Raw genomic sequence first — 21,805 nt, forward strand, 5'->3', positions numbered from 1 at the left:
AGGTGACAACTTCTTATTCCTCCTCTTCCATGCCGAGTAGATCAGCCTCACTGAAGAGACTCAGCATTTCAGAAAAGAATCTGGACATTCTGCATAGGCTCTTGTCATGCCCCGGCGAGAGGCAGAGATTGCAGAAAACATGGAGATCGGGGTATTTAGAAGGGCATTGTGTGCATCTTCTGAAGGGTGTCCATTCCATCACTTCAAGTGCATCATTTTCCGAAGATGGTCTGGCACACTCGGTAGCCCGAAAGGCCTCAGGGGTTCAAGTGGCCCGGTTGCTCGATGACAATGGACTCTAGGAGTGGAGCAGGAGCTTTTAGTTTGAACAAAAATGCATTGCAGCAACTTCTTGAAACGAGGTGGAAGGCAACAGACACTGGTCTGTGACGGGAACCGACAAACTTGTTGAGACCAGGAGCTACGCTAACTCACGTCTGAACCCAATCTAATAAAGGAGTCCATGCCCAGGCGCATCAACGACCAGAGGAGGAGTCATTAACACCTCGTGACAGAAAAGACTTCTTTGAAGAAAATCAAGCTGCAATTATCCGAGCCCAACACTAGCTAACAGAAGTATGCGGAGCATGTGTATATGCGGCCAGACTTGCTACGTACAGGAGCTTTTGACATTACAACAAATTATCTTCCGTTGGGGTGATTAAACAATAATATTAGAGCCTAGACACTAAAAGTCAGAAAGTTTGATATATGTTGTAGCAGCTATGCTGTTAATGACACTGGCTACAGTTCGACAGCAGAAACTTAACCCATGGCTCTTGTTCTGGAGTCTCCAACCCGTTGATCACAAGCTACCAGTAGCTGCTAGTCACCTTCCGAGTAGCACAGCCTTGAGCTTATTTTTAATAACCACAAGGTCATATTTTCCTTTTAAAGTTAAGGGATGGCTGTGTCTATTTTACATTATTATCATTAGGCTGCAGATAGCAGGGCCTGATAATGAGCAGTGCTCAGATTGATTTATGACCGGGCCCAGAGTGAACTGAAGCCCTTGTCAACTCAATACTGGAGCTGTGAACAAAATGACGTTTGTAATGCTTTTAAATGGGAGAAAATTAAAAGGAAAAGATACTTTAATGATTAAGTTAACTTGTCATTTATATTTTCTCTCATTTCAAAGTGTCGCATTTACAAACAGCAGGCCTCTTGCTACACTGGGTATAACTGAAAAATACAGTAATTTAAAAAAAATGATTGTAAGGCGACAGTTATGTCTTGTGCTGCAAGTATATACGACACAGGCTCTCAGTCACCCATACAAATATATCCCATTCAAACGCACACATGTTCATACATCCCCAAAGACCACGCTCTCATTGACACGTCAACCCTGTCATAGTGCCAGTAGTGAAAGTATTTTCAAACCATAGTATCCGGCTCTATGGACATTAGGCTTAAACTCCATGAAGCTGGGTATGTGGTGCCCGGTAACAATGCACACGTTGTTTAGCCTTCAGTAGCTCACAATGGTTTTCACTGCTCAGAAGTATCTCCCACTACAAAAAAGGTTTGAGACCCCTGCTAGTTACCAAAGCAAATGTTTCACTGGTGAGGTGGTTCATGAAAAGTATTGTTTAAACCTTTTTTTATTTAGTCTCAGTAGAAGTGCAGTACAGAATAAGGAAGCACTTGTTCAAAAAGCTTGTTCGAGGGTCATTGCCTTTTGATGTTTGCGACTTTCAGCAGCAAACATTTTTTCAGTGAAGAGAGTTAGGCCCTCTTACAATGACAATATATTTTGCCAAATAGCTTAGAGGCAACTTGGTGTGCGGCAATGTTGGTTAGGTAGACCGTGTCAAACAAAGATTGAAATTCCAGAATACGTAGGGAGCTCAGGACTGCTGTTATGCGAGGCCTTCTGCAGGACATGCAATATGCTCCTATCTGATAAATGGTTTAGAGAAATGCTACATCAATATAGAATGCATGTAATCCAACTTCCAAATGATTATTGCCTCTACAACTGTCCAGAGATTGTCAGGATGTGTATATGTTCATCTTCATAGCAAGTGCAGCTGAATTTGAGACTGAGGTATAGTTTGGAGTTTAACACAATTTCTGGACTATCACGCGGGGTATAAGGGGAAAGTGATTTGATTAACAGCGAGTGTGGGAACAGTTCTAGGTGGAAGGAGGGTGCTGTCTATAGAAAACTCACTTTTTGATGGTTTGATATGAGATACTTTTGTGAGTTCCAATATTAGGTAGTCACCAGATATTTTCTGACAAGTGCTATGCCCTATTGGGAAGGATGTGGATTACAGGAGATGCTGGGTTAGGTAGGCTTACCTCTTCCCTAGCCAGTGGACTTCAGGCAATCACAGTGCAGCTGTATTAGAATAATGACAACGGTTGCATAACTTTTTTTTGCTGTTTGTATCTTCTACTATGCGATGGTGAAGGGACAGCAAACCATCGATTACTAGACCAGACTGCTCTCTGCATCTTAGATCAGGTACTCATCTGGCTGAAGTTAGGCATTTGGTCGGAGATCAATGGGCACTGAAATAACATACATCAATTTTTTAAAAAGGTGACAGTCTACCTGGGAATGCAGTTAAAAAAATAAATAAAATTAAATCGGTGATTCCTATTTCTATATTGCCATTTAAATCTTATCGATCTGCTTTGCCCATTCAGACATCTTTGTGATGTCCACCAGGGGGGATACAGAGGAACAGAAGGGGAAAGTTAAGTGTGGAGACGGAGGCTATGGCAAACATTCTTAATTTTAGGATCTACGTCAGATGTGAGGATCTTTGGAAGTACCCAATTCAGAAATAACAGATGAGGAGGCAACTGATGAGGCAGAGGAAAGAGAAAGCCTAATGGAAGGGAACATTTTAGGTTCTTGGGGAATGGTGGTGTGTAGACTGTTGCTGGCTCATTGGAGAATAGAGAACTGAGAGAATGGCACAAAGATGTCCTCTTGCTCTGCTGGTTCCAAAATGTATGAGAGGCCTTTGATGCCTCAGTTCTCATTATATCTCCCAAGCATGAACACATCTAAACTAGAGCTCCTGCTGCCACTTTTCCAAACATCTTTTCCACAAATAACTCTCCCTGCTACTTGAAGCACTGCACCACTTTTATTGGTCTTTTTCAGCCCACTGGAGCAGCGACACATTGTGCCCCAATGGAGTCAGATGAAATAGACGTTGGCCCCTCAGAAACACAATTCACCTGAAGGTAAAACTATTTTGGATGTTTCCCCAATCACAAAAAGGAAAAGATTGATCAAGGTGGCGGGGAAGAATATAAGTTGTGGTCAATTCAGGGCGGTATCAAACAGAGCGCACATTTTTAGGTCTCGCCTGAGCCAGCGCATGCGCTGCTCTGGCGAGACATTTAGAGTGGGCTTTAAAAAGCCGACCACAGCTTTTTGTGTGGCCTAGAGCATGCGGTGGCTTTCCTGTCTCGTCTTGGCTCATTAAGTGCATCGCTAGCGGGCACCCTTACAGCCTGCGATCGCAATCACTTTCACGGCCGCATCACTTTTACGGCCGCGCGGCCAATGCTCGTTATTCATTTACTTTCATTTTTCACCCATCATTTCCTGATATTATTTCCAGCCAGCCTTCTTTAAAGCTTAGTTCACCATATCGCACACTAAAATGCTTAGAAGGGGCAATGCGGCAAGGTTTGACATTGTTTCAGTAAATACATATTAGCCATGGTTTAATAAAGGACTCTAATACTTCACTGGTATTTCCCCCCCTAGATTGCTACATTCTTCTGATCCCCCGTTACTCTCAGCATCGGAATACCAAGCCGCATCCTTCATTTGCTTCCAGGGCGGTGCTTAATTTCTAAATGAATAAGTGCCGGTGCTCAGTGTCGCGCGGCCGGGGCTGTTGCTTGTGGGTACCAGACAGCCCCTGCCCGTTCCTATATCTCACTCTTGCAGGTTCCGAGTTTCTCCTCTTGTGACGGGTTTTCCATTGTTCTTTCCTCCCTGTTTGTTATTCCCTCTTTTGCTTTCCGGGAAATGTCGATGAGGGGGAAAAAAGTGCCAGTCCCGAAACATGGTCCCCACTGGCTCAAATTAAGCACCACTAGTCCTGAAGAAAAGTTCTCTCGTCAACATTAAATGAGCGACGGGCGTATAAAAAAAAGCCTTTGTGTAGCCCCTCGTCCTCAGATCTATTGCCCAATCACTTGTATATGAGAGTAGCCAGGTGTTCTAAATACTAGGGCTGTGAATACCATTTTCCATAGTTTTTACAGCTTTGTTTTATATTAGTCCAAAAGGCTGCTATTTGAAATGTACCCACAGTGATTGTTTTACCTTCTCCCCGTAAAACATTTCCACTATGTGCCTTTCTCGCTTCCTCGTCTCAGTACTATTGCAAGGTAAGAGAAGCCCGCTTCGAGTCATTCGTGCACGTGAGCACTGGCGGAAGAATGTTTGTGTGTCTATTGTAGTAAAGGTTTTCTGACGATGGATTTGGGTCCCTTGGAAACTTTACACAACCCACTCAGACTGTTTTTTTGTCACACGCTCCCTTTTGGCCTCCCGTCGCTTCCAGTTGGTTATTAAAGGCAGTCCCCTTTAAACAAACAATGACTCCATCTGGGAGCCGTACAGTAAACTCACACATTACTCTACAGTCAAGTCTGCACTGGTGGCGGCCCTAATGGAAGCGGCCGGGTGCTGATTGACAGGGCATGGCAGGAGGAGATGGACTTGGCTCCTAATAGACAGCTTGTTTCCTTACTGCCTCTTCACCTGCTCCCTAAGATGGCTGGCCCATTGTCCTGGGGAGATACAAGGGGTGATTGTACAGGATCCAGCTAACTTTACCGGCCACTCACACGACTTTAAAGGATTAGTACACCCTGTGATGGAAGCCTTAGGAATTTCATTCCAGTGTTGTAATGTTTCAAATATTAAGTGCATTTTGTCAGTCATCCAGTAGTAGTGTGGAATTCAAGCCAAATGAGCTAAGATCTCAGCACATTCCACCCTTCATAAAGTAAATCGATTTAAGCAGTGAGTACGCATGTGTTCGGTCGAAGACCAGGAATTAAGAAATGAAGATTTAGTTCAGAAAAACTTAGTCATTGGTTTACCAAAAGGGTGAGTGGCATAGATGTTTTTTGGTGGGCATAACCAATAGGTCTCGCCTTTGGGACCTTATAAGTGTTTAGCCATGCAACAGTTGATGTTGTTGCACCAAGGATATTGTGCTGCATAACTAAATACTTATAAGGTCCCAAAGGCGTGACCTATTGGTTGCAACAGCCATATATATGGAACATTTACAGTGAAAAGGTCTTTGGAAAGCCAAAGTCAGAGCTGCACTCTGGAAATTAAACGCGACTGCACATTAATAGTCCTTTTAAGCGCACAAGGAAAAAGTGAGGACAGAAACCTTACAGCAGAGAGAAACAAGCACAGAGTAGAACAGACAAGAAGTCTGTGGTGTAAAACAGCTACATGAGTTGAAAGGTAAGGAGTACTGGTATTTCTTTTACACTCTAGATGCAATGGTGTGAGCTGGCCAGACTATCAGAAAGGGAGCACTCTGTGCTACTAGCTCCCAACATTCCTCCGAAGAGCTGTGTTCCTGGGAGCTGCAGGAGCTGCCTCTTACCTGAACGAAAGGTTGAAAAAATAAACTCCATTCTGCTATAGCACTCCCTTAACCTCTTAAAAAAAAAAAAAAAATAAAAAAAAAATAAAGCAACAAGTTGAGACATAGTTGTCCGGCCTCTTCCCTTTGATTTTTCAATGAAAAAAAAAAAACCTACTTAAGATATCTCCTTTTTCACACTGAGATCGGTAAAGTTCCCCGGGAATTGTTTTCTAGCACTCCAAATCCCACAGAGCATTTCAGAGAACTTGGATAGTCAGAAGGCATCCTAATATGAACATCTTGTCCATGTGAAAGAAACACCCCACCCATTCAGTATCCCCCCTCCCATTCTAGCTCCACCCCGCGCTAAAAACCCCCAAAAAAGTACTGCTTTTCCCTTATAAAGAACGGAAGCGTCCCACAAGCATATATCCACCCAGGAGGCCTACTTGCTGAAAATATGTATTCCAATGAGCCAGCCTACCAGCAGGATTGTTTTAAATACTTTTTGCCTTTTGTTTTTAGCTTTTATTCGTAGCAAATGTGGCAAAGGTGCTTAAGAACACACTACCCACCTATCGTTGCCATCCAGTCAAACAGTATTTATATTGAATTTTGCCAATTATTAGGAGGAAAATAATTTACCCAATTGCTAATATTTACAGAACCACATGTCAAAATTAAATGAGGTTTGTAAATATGCAAGTTTCAGAAACAAGCATTGGCAAAGCCAATAGGTTTTGCCTATGCAAAATCTAGTGGCTTTGTCAATGTTTTACATGTTGCACAGCAGCTGAGCTGCTGTGCAACATGGCTTAAAGTAAAAAAAAAAAAAAAGAAAAAAAAATGCATAAGCGAAACCTATTGGCTTTGCCAAAGCTTGTTGTTCTTGGTCTAGAAACAGTTTACAAAAACTGTGCTACTTTTGATGCAACAGACTATGGCAAGCTACCATCAAAAGAGACTACAACAATCGCGTGAAAGCAGAAAAATAGGTGAAAACGTCAGCGTTATAAACCCCCCAAATATTTTTTCATATCTACCAAATCAGTTTATCTATGTATGCCGACACAGATGTCCACCCATGTATCCATTGATCCTTTCACTCAGGCATCCACCCAACAACCAAGTAAGAATACTTGAATGTGATTATGTGGCTGTGTGTTGTGATTTGTAGTGCTGTGTGTTATTTGCATGCATTACAGTGTGTTTGTTCTGAGTGCTGGTTAGGTGGTGGAATCAATGCATGTGCGCTTATCTGTGCATGTGTGCCTGTAGGTCAGTGTGCATTTAGGGGTATTCTTTGCTGCTTGGTCTGCAGAACTGTTTTATGCCTATGGATAGTTTGCGGATGGGTGTCTGTAGACGTACTGCTGTCTGCAGAGGTGCGTGCAGGTATGTGTGTAGTTATCCTCGGTCTTTCTGCGTGTATTCCCTATACAACACCCAAGCTGAAGGTCTTTGGCAGTGCTTGAAAGCTGGCCCTGTTGTACCTGTAGATGCGGCCTGTCACAACGTATTATTGTAATTCCTAAAGAACAAGTTACTTACCTTCGGTAACGATGTATATGTAAGAAACATTAGTTAGTTAGATTCCTCACCTTAGAATATCCCCAGGCGTCAGGCTGGATCCGGAAAGATTTTTGTAGCAATACCCCTTGCGCGTCGCTAGGCGTCGTCTGCGGCTCCGCGTCCGTCGTGCGCCGGAATGACGTCGGAGTACTTAGACGCCGCCCTCGCGCGCTGATGTCAGTTCTTGTAAATAGCTTTCCGCACCAGGAACGCAGAGCCATGCAAGAGACCGACACTGGTGCCAAAAAGTCTAGGGCCCTGAACAGGATGACCTTAACCCTAGATGTCGGTTCGCAGAGCGGGGAGGATGGGTGGGTCGGTGAGAAATCTAACTAACTAATGTTTCTTACAGATACATCGTTACCGAAGGTAAGTAACTTGTTCATCTGAAAGAAACACGTTAGTTAGATTCCTCAGCTTAGAATAGATACCCCAGCAATACCAACCACGGTGGAGGGTCTGCGAACCAAGATCACACCAGAAAGTCCTGGAGAACAGAACGGCCAAAGAAGCCATCTCTCCGGACTTGGCTGTCAAGGCAATAGTGCTTGGCGAACGTGTGCAGTGAGGCCCACGTCGCCGCCTGACAGATGTCCTGCAAGGGAAGTCCCCGTCCCAGGGCAGTAGTCGCCGCTGTGGTCCGGGTGGAATGGGCTCTCAGTCCAACAGGAGGGTCCTTTTTCGCCAAGGAGTAACAAACCTTTATACACAAGACAACCCACCGTGAGATGGTCCGCTTGTGTACAGCCCTCCCCTTCTTAGCACCTACGTATCCAACAAAAAGTTGGTTGTCCACCCGGAACTGTCCGGTGCGGTCCAAATAAAAGTACAGAGCACGTTTGGGGTCCAGACGGTGGAGCCTCTCTTCCTCTTTCAAAGGAGGCGGAAAGAAGGTGGGCAAAGTGACCGATTGCCCGATGTGAAAGGTGGTCACCACTTTCTGAAGAAAAGAAGGACGAGTCCGGAGGACAACCTTGTCCGGATGAACAGAAAGAAAGGGAGGCTTAGATGACAGAGCCTGGAGCTCACTCACCCGTCTAGCCGAGGTGATAGCTACCAGGAGAGCAGTCTTAAGAGTCAGAAGATGAAGGGGACAATTGTGAAGAGGCTCAAAGGGAGCGCACATCAGAAAGGTCAAGACAAGATTCAAATCCCACTGAGGCATTACGAAGGGGACAGTAGGAAACATGTGAGTAATGCCTTTAAGGAAACGCGAAACAACAGGGAACTTGAAAAGAGAAGGCTGATCAGGAAGCCGTAAGAAAGCAGAGATTGCAGAAAGATAACCTTTCAAGGTGCCCAGAGCAGAGCCCTGCTGGGCCAAAGAAAGAAGAAAGAGGAGAACCTCAGAAAGAGGGGCGGAAAGGGGATCCACAGCCTTTGCTGTGCACAATGCCACAAATTTGTTCCACCTGCAGGCGTATACCGATTTTGTGGAGGGACGCCTGGCTGCCAGAATCACATCACAGACTTCAGGAGGCAAGTCAAATGGCATCAACTGTCGCCGCTCAATCTCCACGCATGGAGGTGGAGACTGGACAGGTTCGGGTGGAGGACCGTCCCCTGCTGCTGCGACAGAAGGTCCTCCTGAAGAGGCAGTTGTACCGGAGGATCGATTGACATACTGAGTAGCTCGGGATACCAGTACCTTCGTGCCCAATCCGGAGCCACTAAGATGACTTGGGCCCGGTCGCCCCTGATCTTCTTCAGCACTCTGGGCAGAAGTGGTATAGGCGGAAAGGCGTACAACAGACCGCAACTCCACTCTTGACGAAAAGCGACTGAGCGAGTGCCACCTTGGTAATTCCAACGCGCAGAACTGCTGACATTGCGCGTTCTCTTCGGTGGCGAATAGATCTAACCAAGGCTCTCCCCACTGCAGAAAGAGACCTTACGCCACGTCCAAGTTCAGACGCCATTCGTGATCCATCATGCACCGGCGGCTGAGTTCGGCTGCTCTGGCGTTCAGATAGCCCGCCAGATGTTGAACCACCAGGATGATGCCCTGGTGTTCCAGCCATGTCCAGAGGCGCAGAGCCTCCTGACAAAGGGTCCACGACCCCACCCTGCCCTGTTTGTTGCAATACCACATGGCGGTGGTGTTGTCCGTGAACACCTGCACGACACTTTCCCAGACAGAGGGTTAGGAAGGCTTTCAGTGCAAGCCGGATCGCTCTCAGTTCCAACAAGTTGATATGCAGTTGAGACTCCGCCGGAGACCAGAGGCCTCTGATCTCCGCCTCTCCCATATGGCCCCCCCATCCCAGGAGGGACGCGTCCGTCACTACTACGTGCTCCGATTGGGGTAGGGAGAGGCATCTGCCCCTGACCCAATCGCGGTCCGTGAGCCACCATTGCAACTGTTTCGCAGTGCCCGCCGAGATCAAGACATGGTCGGACAGGTTGCCTCGATGCTGGGCCCACTGAAACTTCAGGTCCCACTGCAGAGCCCGCATTCGCCACCTGGCGTAATGCACCAACAGGATGCAGGAGGCCATCAGCCCCAGAAGCCGCAGCACCAACCTGACCGAAACCCAGGATAGTGGCCGAAAGATGGGAATCAGAGCCTGAATATCCCGGACCCGCTGTTCCGGAGGATAAGCCCGGAACTGCGCCGAATCGAGAACCGCTCCGATGAAGAGGAGCTTCTGGGAGGGTCTCAGGTCTGACTTCGGCACGTTGATGGTGAACCCCAGCAAATGCAGGAGGTCGGACGTAGTCTGGAGGTGGGAGACGACTTGCTGGGGCGAGCCCGCCTTCAGCAGCCAGTCGTCGAGATAGGGGAAGACTGGAACCCCCGATCTGCGCAGATGAGCTGCGACCACCGCCATCACTTTCGTGAACACCCAAGGGGCACTGGTGAGGCCGAAGGGGAGCACGGTGAACTGAAAGTGCTCCTGACCCACCGTGAACCGCAGGTAACGCCGGTGGGCCGGCAGGACGGGAATGTGAAAATACGCGTCCTGCAAGTCCAACGCTACCATCCAGTCTCCAGGGTCGAGGGCAGCCAGAACCTGAGCTAAAGTTAGCATCTTGAACCGTTCCTTCCGGAGGAAGGCGTTGACGCTCCTGAGGTCCAAGATAGGGCGTAGGCCCCCTTTGCCCTTCTTGGGAACCAGAAAGTAGTGGGAATAGCAACCACGGCCTACTTCTGGACCAGGAACGCGCTCAACGGCCTCTTTGGCCAAGAGGGCCGTAACTTCCTCCCGCAGAAGATTCAAGTGATCCTCCGATATACAGTGGCACTGCGGTGGCATGGCTGGAGGGGTCGACTCGAAGGGGAGGGAGTAGCTCCTTCGGACGATTTGCAGCAAACCTGTACGATGTGATGGATCGCCAGTGGAGCAGGTGATGGCGAACTCTGCCCCCCACTGGCGTGGAATGGGCTGGAAAGCTCGGACTAGGAGGGCTTTGAGGCGGATCCTGCCGATGTGGATGTGGACTGACCGGCACGTTGTCCTCCAGTACCGCCACGGCGGGATCCACGTCCGCAACCGCGTGCAGGTTGGTTCTGAGGCCGGTGGCAATGCGGACGTGAGGAGGCACCCCTTCCTTGGCCACGAAAGGAGAAAGTTTGCGGCCACGGGGCCGAGAGACCCAAGGACTTGGCCGTAGCCCAGGAGTCCTTAAAACGAGCCAGCGCACTATCCGCCTTCTCACCAAAAAGGCGAATGCCATCAAAGGGCATATCCATGAGGGTACTCTGGACATCCCCCGAGAAAGACGTGGACCGCAGCCAGGCGTGGCGCCGGAACGCCACCATGGTGGAAATCGCCCTACCCAGCGAGTCCGTGGTGTCTAGTCCACACCGTATGGCATGTCGTACTGCATCTCGCCCGTCAGCAAGCGCCTGGGAGAGACGTGTCCGGGCCTCCTCCGGACACAGGGGCAGCACGTCCTCCACCGTATCCCACAGAGAGTGGGAGAAACGGTCCAAGAGGCAAGCGGTGTTCAAAGACCGCAGGCCCAAACTCAGGGAAGAGAACAGCTTCTTTCCGAACTGTTCCAGCCTCTTGGATTCCCGATCCGGAGGAGCGGACGGGAAGGAGGATTGGGAAGTGGAGGCCTGGATAACCAGACTCTGGGGGGGGGAGGGGGGGGGGGGGGTGTTGGGACAGGAAACTGGGGTCGCCCGGAGCAGGGCGGTGGCGCCGGGCCACGTTCCGCTCCACAGGAGGAACTGTGGAGGGCTTGGACCAAGTGCCCTGCAGAACATCTATGAGGGCCTCATTGAACTGCAGCAGAGGCTCTGTGGAGCTTGCTGGCGGTTGAAGCACCTCTGTGAGGATGTTAGTCCTCACGGCCACAGCAGGCAACTCGAGCCCCCCAGGGCTTCGGCCGCCCTGCGCAGCACCACTGAGAAAGCTGCACCTTCCTCCGAGGCCACAGTCGGAGGAGAGATGAAACCAGCGTCCGGGGAGGTGTCCAGACCACTGGCATCCCCCAGTTCGTCTGCCCAGTCCTGTGAAAGTTGGCCCTGTCTGGCCATAGGGTCCTCAGACCCCTCCCAGTCGCCCCCGTCATCCGATTCCTGATAAACAGGAGGAATGATCAGAGCCGGGCGGTAGATGAAACGCCCATCCATCGGCGTCGAGCGGTGCCGCAGAGATCCGGGCCTGGATGCCTCGGGGACCTGCGGCGTCGGGACCGAAGTCGTCGACGGTGCCGGGGCAGGAGCCGCCGGCACGCGAGGTCACCTGTGGGGCCCGAAGGCGCACCGGCAGGCGTCGACGGCGGAGCCAGGCCCCTCATGGCCGAGAGGAAGGCACTGACCTTCGCCGGAGTCGCGTCAGTCCCCGGGACCGGCGGGTATGGAGACGGACGTGGCTCCTGCGGCTCCGACGGAGCCGCGGGGGTGGGACCACCCTGACCCTCGGCCGAGTCGCGTGACCGGCGAGGGGAGTCCGAAGAGCGGTGTCGCCTCTTGGACTTCTTTGATCGCTTCGACTTACCCGAAGACTTCGAGCCCGACGAGCGATGATGGTGGCTGCGGCTCCGCGACCGGTCCTTGGACCTCTTCCTGGACCGGGACCGTGAGCGGCGCGGAGCAGAGTGCCGAAGCTCGAGAAGCTTACGGGACTGCTCCCGCCTAGCCTTCGAGGTCAAGGCCTGACAATCGGGGCACGACTCCGCGTCGTGGTCGGCCCCCAGGCAGTAAAGGCACCGGAGATGGTGGTCCGTCACCGACATCAGTCGATGACAGGAGTCACAGGCTTTAAACCCAGGCATCCTACCGGCACCAGAGTCGAGTCGACCGAAGACCAAAAAGAGTCAAAAAAGTTTAGTCAAAAATTGACTAAGGGGTAAGCTCTTCCCGGATCGGCGCTGTCTGGCGCGGAAAAAAGAAGAACTGACGTCAGCGCGCGAGGGCGGCGTCTAAGTACTCCGATGACGTCATTCCGGCGCACGACGCCAACGACGGACGCGGAGCCGCAGACGACGCCTAGCGACACGCAAGGGGTATTGCTACAAAAATCTTTCTGGATCCAGCCTGACGCCTGGGGATCTTCTAAGGTGAGGAATCTAAGTAACGTGTTTCTTCCAGATACTAGCATTATTCACCTTCTTGTAGGATCATTAAACAAAGGACCAATCAGTAGGGTGCATTAAAGATGAAGGGACAGTTGGCGACTGAAAGCTCGTCAATGTACACGTTTGCACCGAGATATTTTTATATGCCTTCAGCCGTCAAATGTGCCATTACCACTACATAACATTGCATCTCTAAAATCACAGCACACAGCCATGGAAACATTTAAAGAGGACATTAAATGGATCAAACTGCTTGAAGGGCCAATTAGCATGAAATACCGACAGTGTGATTAGGGCTCGTTTAGTAGCTTGCAGACGAAAGTGCACACAAGCAGCGCTTGCTTTAGGCGCGAAGTCACTCGCAGTCCATAGAAAACACTTAATCACTTCGCATGGCAAGGGTGCAACCATTGCAGTAGCAGCCCAAGCGCCCACAGCTCGGAATTTCTGGGACATATGAGAGGATTTTTTTCTGAAAGATAAGCGTGTAGTTTGCAGTGAAGCATAAATATAAAAAGACACAGGTGCGGGGGCAGTGGCAGCTCCTCCACTAAGGCGGAAGAGTGTCGCTCCACTGCTTTCTGCAGTGTAAAAAAAAGGAAAAATAAAATGATAATAACTCGGGATTATTTGTGGGGTGGGCTGCTCTCAGAGCAGGGGGAGGAGTGGTTTGCACTCCCTATATGAGCCTGAGTGTTTGGCCAGCCCTCTCAGGCCGCCCAAAATGTGCACATACCGTGTTATCCATGCAGGCTGCATTACAGCCTGTGTGGAGAACATGCCCACCCCTCCAGCCCCTGGCTGAGCACCGTGTCACGGCACTCAGACCAATCACAATGCTGCATTGCGGCATTGTGATTGGCTGCAGGGAGCGTGGGAGCCCTGGTGCTTCCTGCTTCCGGTCTCCCCCAAGAAGCCAGGAACAGGACGTAGGAGAGGCAGCAGCCGGCTAGCCGGGAGGTAAGTGATACCCCTTCCCAGCCCTTACCCCCCACCCTGCCCCACTGCTGGTTCAAGGTAGCAGCCGCCACTGTGTGGGGGAGGAGGTAGAGAAGGAAGAATGGACAGCGGGAGAGGGGTGGTAAACACCAAGAACATGTGGGATGCAACAGTGGAAGCGGGTAGTGGGGAGGTGGTAGGGAGCACCAACAATGGTCAGTAGGAGGAGGTGGTGAAAGCAAGACGAGGGTGCGGGACAGTACTGCAGGGACAGGCACTCAAAGAAGGTATGTCCAAAATTTAAAAAAAATAGTACCTGGAGGAGCCTGCGGCCGGTGGAAGGCCACCGTCCACAAACAGGAAACTGTACTTGGTGTTAGCTTGACAGACAACACTGAATGCCCACTCGAAGCTGAAGCCCCAAGAGAAAGCAGGAACGAGCATGCGGCGCTGATCAATCAAAACCAAGGAAAGCAAAGTAATGTGCGGGCTCTAAGCCCCTGTCAAGGTTTTCTTTTTGTTGGTTACAAGAGATTTAGCAAGTGCTGTGCAGGCAAAAATGATACCCAGGCATGAAATATTAACTCATTAGCTGCCACACTTAGAAAATGAGAAATAATTTTCAGAGCTATGGACCCTCATGCCTCAGGAATTCATTAAATCCAGAGATTTCATTCAGGGGAATACCACGTTACTTCCTAGCCTTGTTATTATACATATTTTAACTGGAAAAATATTCTGCAATCTTAGCAGTTAGCTTGCAACATGTCCATTATGAACTTATTTACACCCCCATGTGCCAGTCCAATAATCTGACCTGCTGCCAAAACAAGCACGTAGCAGGAACCCCTTTTAGAACAGACTGGCTTGTAACGTTAGCACAAGAAACTACAGGGGCTGAAACAGTTTAGTAAGGGCCAGTCTCAGGAAAAGGTCCAAGCCCAAATATCGATAAAGTAAAACACCCTACAGTTGTTTGTCTGCCTCATAACAGACCGGCGGTAGGTTTGATATCCAAGACAGATTGGTAGTTTTGTGACTTTAAAAAAAAATGTTTTTAAAAAGACTCCGATACAATGAAAATGTAGACTCCTACATTACAAACACAGATTGATTTCAGACCATTTATTTGACAACCTCACTGATCATCTGGTGATAGATCAATTTATCTGACAGTGCCTAGTCAAAAGTATTCAACAGAAGTTATTATGGGGACCTGGGAAAACACAGAAATGTAGTCAAACTTCTCAAGTGTCTGCGAGAGAAATAAATGAAATTCCATTCTAATGACAACATAAAGTCTACAGGTCTGGCAAGAATAAAAAAAAAAATCTAAGGGGAAACCGATCTTTAGCCAGAAAAATGTGTTAATCCTATAAAATTGTTCTAGAAGCCATGTGAATGAGTCTTAAACCATAGTTTATAAAAAATAAAACAAGTTTCCCTGCCTGTAGTATCTGGACATAAACCCAATACCAAATCAATTTTCGTTTGCGAGGGCCTGTTCTGAAAAGGACAAATTATCCTTTTTATTCTATTGCTTAGATTGCTGTTCGATGTTAGATGCCGCACAACCGCACTTTAACTATTGGCAATAAATTTAAGTCTAGTCCAAGTTCTTCTCAATTACTGCTGCTAGTTGCAAGGTTTTGCATAGGTAACATTGTATCTATTGCACTTTAATCCTGGTACTTTGATATATGTTTACTTTAAATTAGGGGGTCGGGTAGGTAGTTTCTTTGAGAAAGCTTTTACCATTTCTTCGCAGTAAGGATTTTTATGAGTGGTGCGAAAAACGAAACTATTTTAGAATGTTCTCTGATGTTATTGGCAACAAAATCCATTTTATGAATTCTTATTTTTAAAGATGTAATAGCAGATCGATTGAATCTGCGCTCTTTCATTATTGATCTTAGATGTAAACCAAAGCACAAGTGCACTTTATAATGTACCTTAATATTATTTAGCAGTACCAAGTAGTATAAGTGTTTTGTTGCACAACGATGCGATTGCAGTCAGTTCTAATGCATGTTTCTGTCACAACCTAAAGTGTTTTTAATCTAGTCTGTAATGATTTTTAGTTAACAAATAGAACATTTTCTTCTTCAATGCATGGAAAAGATGTGAAGCCATGCCCAGCTAAGATTATGGCTTGCAGGTCCTGCAGGAAGACTGGACATTTTTCGAAAAGTGTGATAGAGTTCATGAGTAAAAATTCAAAGGATTACAGTGGTTGATAAATAAAAAGAGTGAACGATCCAGTGAACAACTCCAGGAATATCTCCAGGATACGATCACAGGGTAACGGTAGGAAAGTGGACCCTCTTGAATGAGTGGACCCTATATTGATGTTAAGGTTGGAGACAAATCATTGTATTTGTTGATAGATTCAGGAGCAAGAATCACAATGATTACACAGGAGATATTTATGGACATATTGGGAGTGAAAGAGCTGCAACAACTGACCGATCAAGTGCCTGTTTCGAATGAGGGTGTGTACAATTGAACCCCTAGGAAGAATTGAGAATATCCTTGATTTAAGGCGAAGAAAATCTAAGGCAAGATTTATTTAACTGAAAGGCGGCCCAAAGTCCTAGGATCGTGTCATCAGGGGTTGTCTGGCATGACTAAGATCTGGTGTCGAGGTCCAGGTGCTCATCATAGGGAGTGAAAGTTTAGTTTAAAAGTTTGTCACCAAATTTGCTTTCGTCTTGGGAAATAAAAGCATCAAAGATAGGAACGTTATTATGAGATTTGAAAGTTTGCATCAACCTGTTCAGTCTCAACAAAAAGTTGATGGTCAAATCTCATCTGGTGGAGGTATGCAAAGGTGCATATTAGATTACTAAAACTGATTAGCCATCTGAGCACCACCAGGTGGAGTTGGGGTCAGAATCCAGAGATTACATTGCCTTTGCGTCTCCCGCTGGTACATTCCAATTCTGCCACATGCCATGTGGGCCGGATTCCACAGCCTAAGTACATATTATTTTCCATCTGTCTTAGTACACTAACCGTGTGGCAGTGTTTTATGATCAGGTTCTCATGTACACGCCTGATCAAGAAGCACATGATTGTTTACTGGACAGAGTGTTAAAAGTGTTCAAGGAATATGGGGTAGTTGTAAAGAAAGAAAAATTAGAGTTCCTGAAGCACACTGTCAAATTTGTGGGATATTTTCTACAAAAAGTGTGTGGAACCAAAACCAGTGTTGGTAAAAGCAATTTTCGAAGCACCTCCCCCCAAATTATCCTTGGGTTGAACCTTATAGTTGAGTGGAAATACTTTTTAGGACTGTGTGAGCTTTATGCTAGGTTCACTGTTGACTATCCATCACTGCTGTTTGATTAACATGTGGTGGAGAGATGGGTCATTTAGTTGGGATGCTCAATGTCAATCTACTTTAAAATGGATTAAATCACAAATGATTGATGGCATATGATCCGGTCTTACCATGCTGTATTGCAATCTCTGCTTAAGTGTCTGCCAATCAAGTCAGAGCTGCTGCCATTAAAAATGAGAAAACTCCCATGTTTGTATTGATTTTTATGTACAATAAAGGTTTTCGCAAAAAAAAAAAAAGAGAACACACTCACTCCCACTGTGCACTCTGCTTCACATGCAAAAGGGGTACTTTAATTTATCCTATAGTTTTTGGGTGCTATGTGGACTCAATCACTTGAGTGTTTTTGACCTGGGGTTTTAGACCACTTGATTTATAAAGTGGTCAATTTATGCAAATTATTTGTACTCCACCAAAACATGGTATATACCAGACTGTAACCTCTAGGTGTATAAGTTCAATCCCTATTGTTAGGGACGATGGTGCAGTTTGGCATTAGCAGTCTGCACCCGGTTCCCTTTCAATCTGGGTATTTTTATACCTTTCCTCACAAAAACTGAATTGAGACTCAATAGAGAAGCTTAAGAATATAGCTGCTAACAGAGCAGTTCTTTCCTCCCTCTTTGGTAAAGGAATTGTTCCAGCTGTCTACGAAAACATAAGATGTCAAAAGTAGGGGGATCTGTAGACATTACCACTTAGAATGTGCAAGAAATATTCATAATCCTTCTAGCCAAGGTTTAACACCTCCCACCCTGCTACCTGGTACCTCTATGACCACACAGAAAACCCTCACAAAAACTTAAGCCACTAATAAAAACATTTTTGGGGACATCAAGGTATATTTGGACTTTTCTACCTGGATTATTGTAAGAAATTGGGTTACTGGTTGAGGGAAGGTGAAAGCTCTTCAGTAACAACCACAATCCTAGGCAGGGTAACCACAAAAGTCACTAAACGAACTCTGCTTAACACTCTGGTAGCTTGGCCCAAAAGCAGTCAGGCTTAACTTGGAGTCACCCTCTTAAGTATTTATGCACAACACAAGGGAAGTTGAATTTTAAAAAAATGACACAAAAACAATTCAAATCCAATCAGTAGAACTAGGGTTATGACTTTTTAAATTTGTTAGTGAAAAATGGGCCTAAAAGACCAAAGCACTAACCTTGCTATCTGGCCTCGCAAGACACGGGCAAAGTCAAAAGTTACTGCAGACCACAATAGAATAAGGATCGGATACACAAGGTGGATTGGGCCTGGTCTCAGCTTATATTCGGACTTAAATCCAGAAGAAAGAGTTCAACGGGGCAAGGCAGCAGGCTGTGTCAGAGGAGGAATAGTTGCCGCCGGGTAGCTCTTGGCAAGGTCTTGGTGAAGTCTTTGACAATAGCAGGATAGAGCTTTGAGTCAGATTTACAGGCCGAGGAAGTAGTCATCGATGGGGAGTGTGTCACCATCGAGCCCAGAGAAGATTTGACCTTTGAACTTCGACAACTTTTATTAAGTCTAAAACCTCCAGCGCGACAAAGCTCCAACCTGTAGGCAAAGAGGGCTCCACATAGCCGGTAAAGTAGCTCAGATGTCCCACTAAACAGTATTTGCTGCAGCGGAGAATGTAGCAGGAGCGATCGTGAAGTAAGGCCAACCGGGAATGCACCTTTGGTGGATCTTCTGTTTCTTCTGGCACTTTTGGGTGAAAATGTTTTCTATCTTTTAGGGTTAGGCAGGAGCAGCAACTCTACCACCACCCCCAAGGGTCCAGGGCTTGGGGCGCCTCACTTGGAGGGTTAGAACTCACTCCAATAGAGGCAAGGTACAGAGTTCAAGGTCTCTGGAGTTTGTTATATCCTTGTAGCTCACATTGGAGGCCAGTCAACTAGCCCTTGGAGTCACTTCGGTAGTCCTGGGTTCAAGGAGATGGTCCTCTATCCTTCAAGCAGAAGGGCAGTCCTCTGAAGAACAAGGCAGGCCTCAAGCAGCAGTGCAGTCCTCTGGAGTGCAAGGCAGTCTCTGTTATGTCTTTCAGAGATCCAGTATTGTACTGAAGAGGCTATTAAGGAGGTCCAATATTTATAATTGGTGCCAGCCTTTTAAACCAGGGGTGACATCTTGGCTGGACATCTAGTTCTGGAAAGTTCTTCACTCACCCAGGCTTCAAGTAGTCCGGGGTGACAAAAGACTGGTGTCAGGTTCCGTTGTGTGTGCTGGAAGTAGCCTTCTGAAATGCAAGTGGGGCGGTAAACAGCACCGCCCCACCCAACTTGGCAGGATGGCCCATCCTGCCAAGACCTAGTCCTCCTTTGTCTTACTGTCCGGGAGGAATACACAAAGGCCATTTGTCACTGTTCGGTCATGTGACTTGAGAACACAGGCAGCAGGCACCAAATGGTCAGGACAAGAAAATGTTAACTTTCTAAAAGAGGCATTTTACAAAATTGTGACATAAAATCAGAATTAATGAGGATCTTAACTTACAATTCATTTTAGTCCAAACTTGAAATACCTATCTGTTCACAATCAAACATTAGCATGTAAGTATAATAATGTAACCCAATGTTATCCAATGGGAGAAACAGGCCTTACATTAGTGAAAAGGTTTTTTTTTTCACTCACAGGACATGTAAAACTTAAAACCACATCCTACATTTTAAACCCAATGAATCTTGAATTATAGGACATCTAGGACCTAACGAAAGGGTGACAAGTTTTGAAAAAGAAGGTTTAGGCCTAGAAAAAAGTTTCTTTTGCCAGATCAAATTGGCAGTTTATAAATTTAATTAAATATGAATTTGTGGAGCGCTCCACTACCTGGAGGGGTCTAGGCTCAAAGACTCCGGAAAGAGCAGGGAGAAAAGTATGAAGGACAGAACTCTAAATAGAACAGCAAAAGGGACTGAAAAGCAGAGCCTATCTGTTAAAGGGTTTTAGGGCCTTGCACAAGGCAAGCAGGATAGATTGTTTTTTTTGCTCAAGCGGCATGGAATTCCACAGTCTAGCTGTGCCAGATACGAAACTTCTGCTCCCTAGGTTACATTCCTACCCTTTGGTATAACAAGGTTGGCTGAAGAACATAGGGATCTTTTCGGGACATACCATTGAAAATATTGGCTGAGAGATTCAGGGATGTCATTATGCAGTGCCTTAAACGCAATACATAGAGATTTGAACTCCACCCGTTTTTTTAACTGGGAGTCAGTGGTGTGCAGGAAGAAGATGAGACTGATTGGCATTTAGAGAGCCCCAGAAGTAGTCTTGCAGCTGAATTTTGGATAATTTGCAGCTTATGTAGGGATTTTTTCTGAAGGCTAACAAACAATGGACTGCAAGAATCTATTTCAGAAAAAATAAGTGCAGTGATCACTGCTTTACATAGGTCTATGGGGATGAAAGGAAAGATTTTTCAAAGAGTCTAGAACTTAAGTAAGATGAGGTAATGGAATTCACATCCCCTTCAAATGAGAGCTTATTATCAAAATGGACTCCCAAATTGTAGATTTTCACTTCATGCTGCAATGGCAGGCCTGGACCATGTTTAAAAGTGCTACTTAAGTGGGTGGCACAATGAGTGCCGCAGGCGGCAGAATAGCAATTTATTTACAGGTCCTGTGTACAAGTGGCCCATATCCTAGGGAGTTATAAATAAATTTAAATGCCAATCAGGTGTAAGCGAATTGTACCCTGTTTTAGAGAGACAGCCCTTTAGCAATGGTTAGGAGTGGTAAAGTGCAGAGTACTAATGCCAACAAAAACAAAATTCAGAAAACAAAGAGGGGTGAAGGTACAATGTTTAGGGTAAGACCACACCAAGGATGACGTGCATTTGCATGCATGGTCTATGCATCTCTGTTCTTATCAGAATAGCACATTTCAGTGACACATTCACCAGTGGATTGAAGCCCAAGCTTTTTAGATCACTCAAGATGCCTGACTGAAACAAACAATGTAATACAATGTGGCACCATAGCGTCAATCAAGCCTCTGTGGAATTTCTTGTTACCATTTTCCTAAATCGTACACCTTTGGGCAAATATAGGATGAGCTCCATAACATACCTTTGGGATCTTCTCTAATCCAGGAGGTGGGCTATCCAGAGCAATCAGTTTTTTCAGCTCTTCCTGAACGCTTGTTTTAAGAACCCGCTTTGGGGACGCACGAAGATCGCGGACAGATGCACGCAGCCTTGTATGGGACATTTCATTGTCATCACTCTGGTGGCGTCTTAAAAAACGAATAATATAAATTATTAGGATAAAATACAATATCAGTTCAATTACATTAATTTACAGGACAGGAAACAAGATGAAAAGACGATCAAAGTCTAAATTCATACCCAAAAGCCAATTGATGTGAATACCTGGTAAAGGAATAAACCTGATGTTTCTTACATTCATGATGCTTTCTTGCCATTATAATTTGCCCAACCAAATCATGTAGGTGATAGCTTACCAACCAGTTATGCACAGAGGGGACTGAAAAAGAAAGGGTTTGTTTGGATACTTGTGTCTTACAAACTATCCCTCGATGTGCTTATTTTCTGGTTAGTCTGCAATCGAACACTATAATTGGTTTGCAACTTTGGAAATTGACTTGTGGACGCTTTTTGTCCAAATATTTTATTTAAAAAGTTAAAACTGATCAATATGAATTAAAAAATGAGTACTCTCAATCTGCATTTCGAAACTTTTAAGATGTGACATAACCCAACTTCTGAGTGGAGAAATTCTACTCAGCACCAGTTGAAGAGGATAATGCTGGCTTCTATTTGCTGGAAAAGTTAAACCTATTGCACTACCTATACTGAATCATCATCCTACATTTA

The 21,805-nt window shown here is 46.4% G+C and overlaps 1 protein-coding gene across 5 annotated transcripts in view; it reads right to left on the reverse strand.

Moving 5' to 3' along the window:
• Positions 1 to 21,805, reverse strand: part of SIPA1L1 (signal induced proliferation associated 1 like 1) — an 820,039-nt gene that overhangs the window by 48,396 nt on the left and 749,838 nt on the right. For all 5 annotated transcript variants that reach the window (XM_085627288.1, XM_085627286.1, XM_085627287.1 and 2 more), the window contains one exon: positions 21,039 to 21,204. In XM_085627288.1, coding sequence (XP_085483414.1) covers positions 21,039 to 21,204 — 166 coding nt within the window. The remainder of the gene's footprint in view (positions 1 to 21,038; positions 21,205 to 21,805) is intronic.

This window comes from Triturus cristatus, chromosome 9, assembly GCF_964204655.1.
Source record: "Triturus cristatus chromosome 9, aTriCri1.1, whole genome shotgun sequence".
Classification (NCBI taxonomy): Eukaryota; Metazoa; Chordata; class Amphibia; order Caudata; family Salamandridae; genus Triturus; species Triturus cristatus.